Source organism: Opisthorchis viverrini (assembly GCF_000715545.1).
Source record: "Opisthorchis viverrini unplaced genomic scaffold opera_v5_633, whole genome shotgun sequence".
Taxonomy (NCBI): Eukaryota; Metazoa; Platyhelminthes; class Trematoda; order Opisthorchiida; family Opisthorchiidae; genus Opisthorchis; species Opisthorchis viverrini.
Genome location: NW_008752301.1, coordinates 40,869 through 48,979, shown reverse-complemented (window position 1 = coordinate 48,979; position 8,111 = coordinate 40,869). Strand labels below are relative to the sequence as shown.

The 8,111-nt window shown below is 45.4% G+C and overlaps 1 protein-coding gene across 1 annotated transcript in view; it reads right to left on the bottom strand.

Annotated features, from left to right (window-relative positions):
- Positions 1–3,126: 3,126 nt before the first annotated feature.
- Positions 3,127–8,111, bottom strand: part of T265_11901 (hypothetical protein) — a gene marked incomplete at both ends in the record, with an annotated part of 37,294 nt that continues 32,309 nt past the window's right edge. Inside the window, one exon of the mRNA XM_009178719.1 lies at positions 3,127–3,629. Coding sequence (XP_009176983.1) covers positions 3,502–3,629 — 128 coding nt within the window. The remainder of the gene's footprint in view (positions 3,630–8,111) is intronic.

Genomic DNA, 8,111 nt, shown 5'->3' with positions numbered 1-8,111 from the left:
TTTAAAAGCAAATGGGATGATTCAGGCTTTTCTATTTCATCGTAGAAGCTCATATACATAACGTACAGTTTTCTTCAGATTTATGCGACTGGTATCACCAGTGTATTCGTTGGCTAGGGCGCGGGATGGCTGAAGTGGTTAGAGCGCGAATTTACTGACCAGAAGATTCGTGCTTCGAACCCGACTTCCCCTGTCTGGGCTTGGGCAACCTGGCCGTATCCCAGCCCTTACGTTTCATTCTGGTGTTTCAATCTGGTGATATGGCAGCCGGGTACCGAAAGCGTGCTACAGCTGAGCGATATATATTTGTTGGGTAGATGGCTAAGTATCGTAATGTCGCGTATTTAAGCTAAAAAAGTGTAGGAAAGGAAACAGCACTGTGTGAAAGGAGCGCGGGAAATGTTTGCTGAATTCTCTAATTTGTTGGACCTGATGACCGGTTACAACCGAAAGGCTGGTACTATGAAGCGCGGTTGGTTAAAGAACTAAATAGAATAGATTTTGTGAAGGACTTGGAGGCGTATTGGCACTTAAAACCATCATTTGGATTGATTACCGCTGAAAAACTTATTAAACACATGACACAGGTTTGAAGCAACCATTACATACATGCAAGGTCCTGCTCTGATCAACCAAGAGCGTTGATTCAAAGGATGACGGATCAGCCTGTTCAATTAATACACCATTCACTCTAATCGCAGTACTTCAGTACGGAAAATCAACTCAAAGCCTATGCGGCTAATTCTCTAGATAGTAAGAACATGATACTGGAAGGAGAGCTTTCCATCGCAACGAATTGTGGGGCCAGTATTGTTCGTACAGTGGCGCAGTTTGGAGATACGGTTGCAGTGTGACATTTCTGATCAATCAAGGGAGCCCAATGTGTGTACGGTTGCGCGTTGCCGATGATTCAGCCAACAAAGAACAAAAAGAAGCGTACCACTGATTAAAAAGCAAAGTTGCGCATCATACTGTGTCGGTGCTGACAGGTTACGTCAACTAAATTGTTATGGAATCTCCAAACCGTAATGAATCGCTCACTGTACCTTCTGTCACTTATCTTGGTGGCTGGTTTGGGCAGCAGTAGTTTTGCAGTAAGGGCCACGGTGTAGAAAAAAGTCGAACCGTAGAAAGACCGAAATTGGGAGCTATCATGGTTACATGCTGGGTGCGACCAACTTTCTAGGCTGTTTGTTTCCGCACCTGTGCAGATCCAGTGTGAGCCACCGTAGTAGTGTGTGGAAAAGCCGGGTGGTCGGTCAGTTCTGAGGACCAATGAAGTGCTTCCGAAAGAATTGTGTTAGAGGATGCAGCCGCGTCTAAATGAAAAAAAGGTAGAGATCGGTTGGAAAACTCTGTCAGAGATTCGAAACGACCACTCAGCTGTTTTCCTCAGAGATCTGGATATCAGTTGTGTTGTAGCCACCCTTTGTAAATCGGTCGACTTCGTTTCTTGTGGTTATATCAGTGTCTTGGCAATCCATTTTATGGATTCTTCACTTTCCAGATTCCGACGACCATGTAAACGTCAACCGTCAGCTACATTGGCGCGAACAGAACATTATCACATTGCCAAAAAAACCGTTCAGCTGTAGCACCTTTTCGGTGCCTAACTGCCAAACCACCAGAAGGAAGGACGAGGGCTGGGATACTGCCAGGTTGCCAAGCCTAGACAGGGCAATTCGAGAGACAGAAGTCGGGTTCGAACCACGAACTTTCCGGTCAGTAATTCGCGCTCTAACCACTTGGGCCATCTCGCCCATATAGCCACCCTGAGGTTAGCGTGGAGTTACGACAACGAATACAAGAGACATGTCGAGCACAGCGCTGTCGCAAGGCCAGTCGGATTGTGCATCCGTTTCGTTTATCAGCTGGGTCTGAAGTTCCACTTTATTTCCAAAACATGCACACCAGTTGTCAGAACCAAAGCTGGTAACCAATTTGAGGACAGTCTTGCGGAGTTCGAAAGTATGTTGCAGAATGGCAGTCGACAGTTCTCATGTGCAAAAATGTCAATTTGCTTGTCCTTTATTGGTAACTCTATATTGGAGGAATACTTGGGCATTCACGCAGAAGAAAAAACTCCAGATTTATAGAGGTGGAATCACCATTTTTTCATACTTGAGTATCCAACAGCATGAATGTTAACGTATTGGATAAACTTTGAAAAAAACCCCGAGGACCCCAGATTTTATGACCTTGGACTTGCAAGTTTTATCTCTAGTCAATATATGGTACCAATTATTCTGCAACTCATATCCAAGCGAGAAGGAAGGGTAGTATGGTTGCTTCGTAGGGCTCATCCGCTTCAAGGTTTTATCTCGTTGTGTCTTCATGACGGGGAGTCACGTTCAAGCGTTCGACTGGCCGGAGGACGGGTTCGAAACTCTCTGAGTTTCGTGAGCTGCGCACTACCGATGATCCCCAAAATGGATGAAACAGCTGTACAGTGCTTCTGGACTCTTCACTATGGATTGACTTCACTCACAGGACGAGATCTCAAGTGGAAAATAAATTGATAGTTTGATGCGTAGTCTTGTGCGGTGTTTTAGTGTTGAACACGCATACCGAAAGTTGCAATACTTTGGTTAAATATCGGCAAACCATATATTGAGATACGTTGACTCAATCTACTGCAGTTTCGTTTGCTGAACGATGGTAGGGCGCAGACAGGGTAATCATACATTGGAGCGATAGCCTCATTAGTTAATTGGTGTTGGATTTTTCTGTCTAATGAGGTGGGACGTTGGACAGGTATGCATCAAAAGTGGTGGATTTGACGCAGGAACACCACTCGCTGCGAATCTTGGTGTTGCTTTCCGAGGTGTCCATTCAGTGGCATTAGTTGTCAAGCTGCTACAGACTGTTATTAACAGAAGTGATAGGAGACTTAAAGGCGAGCGAGAAAAGCATTTGCCAAATCAAACTATGGGCCCGTGAAACGACCTACAGTCTACCATCAAACTCACATCTTCAAGACACGTCAAAAACATACAGGGAAGAAACAGGAAAAGCGATCACTGCTGGTCAAACTGCACCCCTTGAGTATCCAACCGTGTCGGATTAAGTAACAACGGACCAGAATGTAGACACCCGACCAGCGAGAAAAAATATAGCAAGAGTTTCTTCGAATCCAGGGTCTATGTTGCATATAAGGTGAGATAACGCGAAAATGGACAGAAAAACAGCCAAACATAACGTAGCACGAACGTCCAATGCAATTAACCGGGGACAATGAATTAAAAGAGTTGGGTGGGGAGTGTGGAGGGGTGAGACGGAAAATGGATTGCACTGAGACGTTGAGCAAACAAAAGGAACAGAGATGAACGCACTAAAAGAGGAAACAAGTGTCAAGGAAAATCAAAGTAGAAAAGGACACTGCAATGGAATGAGAACAAAGTATGAACATGCACAGAGAAAACGAATGGGAAGTGGGAGTATGCAAAAGGATAGAACCACCCGTTCAAGGGTCCGTTAACACAGGCTATTCCTACTAATGTGTCAGTTCCGAGGTGCTTCGACTGGCTTCTCGGGTGGATGAATGAAGGTCACATTGCGTAGGTCACAGTCAACTTGGAGCATTATGAGGCGTGGATCGGATTCGTTGGTTGGCATGACGAAGTTTGAGACTTGAAAGAAGAGAGAATGGGAAATGATTGAGAACTAGGAGTGAACGAAAAGGAACAAGTACATGAGGACGCTCATCCTGAGTGAGGCTCTAAATCTGATAGAGATGAAACGGCACGAAGGCCACATTCATTCATCAGATCAAAAAAAGAAACGTAAGTGCGAGACGCAACTGGTGACGAGCTCAAGGCATCCCCGAGGATTAACGTAAGATATTCGCTGACCTGGAGGCTCATGGTTCGAACCTTAACCTTGCTTTGCGCTTCCTCATGCTTGCAGACGATTCAATCAATGTCTACCTGTCTACGGAAATGTATAAATTCCTGTGGGCTGGCAGGTGTGAGATTACTTCTCGAATCGGGATTCTTTTGCCACCCTCCAACACCCACGGAGGATGTACACTTGATCGAGTGACAGATTTTGGTGTTCCCGGCGCAGCAAATGTGCCACCAACTATGGGAAATTCTGCAGGGCAATGAAATGTAGTTTTCACAAGTAGGGACTTCCAATTAACTTCAATTCCTACTTAGCCTACTTTATCCATATTAGCATGGGAATAAAGTATCAGCATTTACTAATGACATCACTCGACCAGAAAAATGCTGTCGGACTCTGGAAAGCTCACGTACAACGCCTTTCACCCTAATCAGGGATAATCGGATAAGCAGGATCTTTTGGTTAAAAGCTTTAGACAGTCTCCCCTAGAGCCATTTACTCGCTAACCAGCTGGCTCTGATGTCGACAGGATAAAACTGCCAACCGAAAGGTCGTCCGACGATCCCTACCCAGGGCCGGTCACCAGTAATCGAATCATGTGAATGTGTTAAAAGCCGGGTGATCAACAATCACGCTTCATAACATCATAACGAAGATGCACGGTCGTGCAAAGCCCGATTCAGGCATCGCTCCTATTACTGCCCACCGTGATCCGATCACTCAACAGCTGAGAGACATAATGCCAGTGTAACGTTCCCAACGCGTTACATGTCTGCTAAATGGGAATGTATATCGGAACAGGCGGACGAGATATCCGCTCGTACATTTTTACTGCGCTACAATTTACAGGCAAAATGCTGATGAACTTTAAGTGCCGTCCAGCATCCCACGTGTTCATGTGTGAGAACCAATTCTTGAGACCCTGCCAACCGACATTAATCGGCACAACCTAAGTAGATGCCAAACATACACAGAAACAAGTTTCTTGGACGATTGTTTCGATCGTTTGAAAATTACGTCCCTTAAACAGTTGTGGTGTGTTCTTCACTCAAGCGCGAAAATGAAAACGGCTTCAGTTAACCGAACCAATTAAACAGGCTCATACTGCTCTCAGCCAGGCCAGTTTTATCATACCTTGATGAAGCAAAGGAACATTTCGGTCGAACTGATCCAAACGTGAATTCCGCACGACCACAAGATGGAACTAGTCGATAGATACCTCTGTTGTTCACGTCTAACTAGATGAATGTACAAATTTGAAAGAATGCATGAAAGCTCGTGTCTATCGGGCATCGAATCAATAACAGGTTAAAGATTACCGGTTTTGTACGAGTCTAGTTTTTCTTCCGTATTCACCCACGCATGTGTTTAGTCGTGTTACTCCAAAAGCCTCGGGGTTCTGAGACTTCACATAGGCTGTTTTTGAGTCCAGTCTACACACGCTTGTGGTTTTCACAGGCGTTAGACGGAAATCATCTGATGAAGGACTCGCTTCAAAGGTATCGCCTTCACTGCGTAGTTTTCACTTCCTGCCATACTGGACAAACAGATTCATTTGTCACCAACGAAATGATTAGGCCATTGCCTCACATGCGTGGCGCTCATTCTCATATTTTCTTTAACCTCTGTGAACGAAGCGGTTACAACCACTGCACTTCGGTGCACGGCTCACAGGCTGAAAAACTGAATGCTTGAGTCTACCCGAATATATGAACAAGGGGTTCTTAGCCAGAGGATTTCATAATTATGAGTAGGAAGCGGAAGTCCCAGGTCTGAGACATCTATTGAGAAAGTCGGTCAGGTATGTCTGATATTTAAATCAAGTGAAATTCATCTTTACTTGGTTCATTTTTCTGGGCGATAGTTTAGAAACGGAACAATGACTAGAGGACTGGCAAATGCGTTAATCGCATTGCATTATTCGATAGATAGGGGAGATGTGGGAGAGGCCGGTGAACGAAGAGATACAAGAGCGAACGATACTACCCCACTGCCCCAGCCGAAGGGGTTTTGGTTAAGGTACCTCATCTTGAGCATCTGACTCAAAAGCTTCGCTGACAATGCAATGGGAACTCAGTCCTTAGCCTCTGACTCAAAAGTCTGAGCCCAGAGGCAGCGGTTTTAAGTTTTTTTCGGGGAACTTATCACAAGCGAATGACTCAAGTTTGACCGATGGTCGGCCTGCCCGGGGGTTCAGGGAATAAGGCGTCTCACTCCTGAAGCGACTGCGCGCAGTAGGTGCCTCTTAAGTAACACCAAACTTTGTTTTTAAAAATAGTAAAGAATAGAACACTGGTGGTTACAGTCAACCCCTGGGCGATCAGAGTGTGCGGTTTTTAAGACTGGCCTTTTCTAACCTACCCTTCTTCGGCGGAAGGCAGCACTGCTGACTCATAAATATGGAAACTCTAGTAGCCTGAATGAAACTGCCTTTGCATTCCTATCGCAGGGAACAGTAAGACTTTACCTCCAGATCGTCCCGTAAGAAGACTTCTCGCAGTACGGGGACTCACTGTTGTCCATCGGCCTTCCTGGTATGACTGAAGTTTGGGTAAACTGAGTTCCGGCCCACAGAATCATTGCAGTACAAAAGCCCGAACACTACGATAAGGTGGAAGCTTTAGGTCGGGGATGAACTGATCTCGCCAGTTTATTAAGCCAAATAATGGTTTATACGTCATTTATGGGACTATCTGATGGACCTACTTATTGTACGTGACCATAAGTCTAGTCCCGTTAATTTTAGCGCAAGGACCCGACTGATTCATTCCATCAATCTTTTACCTATTGTACGTTTCTACTTCCCTGTTCACAGGGTCACTATGGGGAAAGGTTGAATCGGCTCCAATTACAGCAATCAATTGGAGCTCTTGGTGAAAATATCTGACCGCAGCAGCGCACGATGTAAGAATACCTGGGTGGGTCGTCATATCCGTTGTATTCTCCAAACTGGAAAGCCGGGAAACTGCACGCCTCAGACCTGGTTAATTTCGAGTGTTAGACGGGTTACCGGGGTGTACAAAGCGTCACATTTCTATAAAGGCTACTCCATTCCCATTCCTCTCTATTACCGTAAACTCACGTGTTGAACATTAGCTCGGTTTCTGTCCGCATATCCCCCGTGTCAAGATGTACACTGTTCGTCGAAACAATTGCGCCAGCATTCAGTGGACAATCGACAATTTATGTGCTTGCCTCTTAGGATACCGGACAAAGTGTACTACTAGCAGGCATACATTCATCGACTATGATCAACCACTCCAACGAATGGCGTAACCTACCGCGTCCACATGCCGTAGAGATGTTCGGTCCAAAACAGTACAACATTAGTGTGGGATAGACGGGAGTAGGAAACTGGTATGTTGATTGATTGGATGTGCGAAGCAGATGCTAGTAGATGGAATTTTTGTATACTTGGCGAAGTAACAAGACGGAGTGAGGTCATGGCTATGAGACCAGGAGGAAGCCGGGTGATTAGTAACGACGATTTAGGAGCGATAATCGGGAACACAATGCTCGAGGTGACGGGCAACACTTGGAGCTTATTGGCGTGGCTATTTAAGAGTTCCCGATAGAATAGACGAATTCGAGCCCCGGGAACTGTTACTAATAGTATAGATTGCTCCATTCAACCTGCATTTGTTAAGATGTCACAACTCTATACGAAAAAGCAGGAGGAGAAGGCAACCCGTTAGCTGCGTATGGAGAAGCAATAATGCGCGTGACAAAGCCTAAAAGCGGTATTTCACCGCTTGAGACGGGCACATCAGACCTGCAGCAGTGAGGGACATGGTTCGGATAATCTTACAAAAATGCAAGTAACTTGTTGTGCATGCCAGTGACTTGGCAGGCTAAGCGCATTTTCGACTACTAGTTTAGATACAAACAACGGATGTTGTAGGCCATGTTGATAGCTCATTTTTTATTAGGATCAATAAACAGGTACCGGAGCAACAATGACTCCCGGGAATGTTCAGTGCTGTTGCCTAAGAGAACTCGTGTTTTGAAAATATTGACGGGTCGGTTTAGGGGTAGCTTGGATGCACTGACTTTGAAATTGTAGTGTCTGTGATTGAAGGCGACCTATTACTGGGACGAGTCTCCAGCGATAATGAAAATGGCAACCTCAAGGGTACGGTTTTGAGCAGTAATTCGGGCATGAAACACTGAGAGAAGAGTCACTACTTTGCCCCCAGACACATGTCAACAGCAGTTCGGTAATCACAATTCATGGCAAGTAGTGTAGCTCCTCCAATGACAACTCCTCA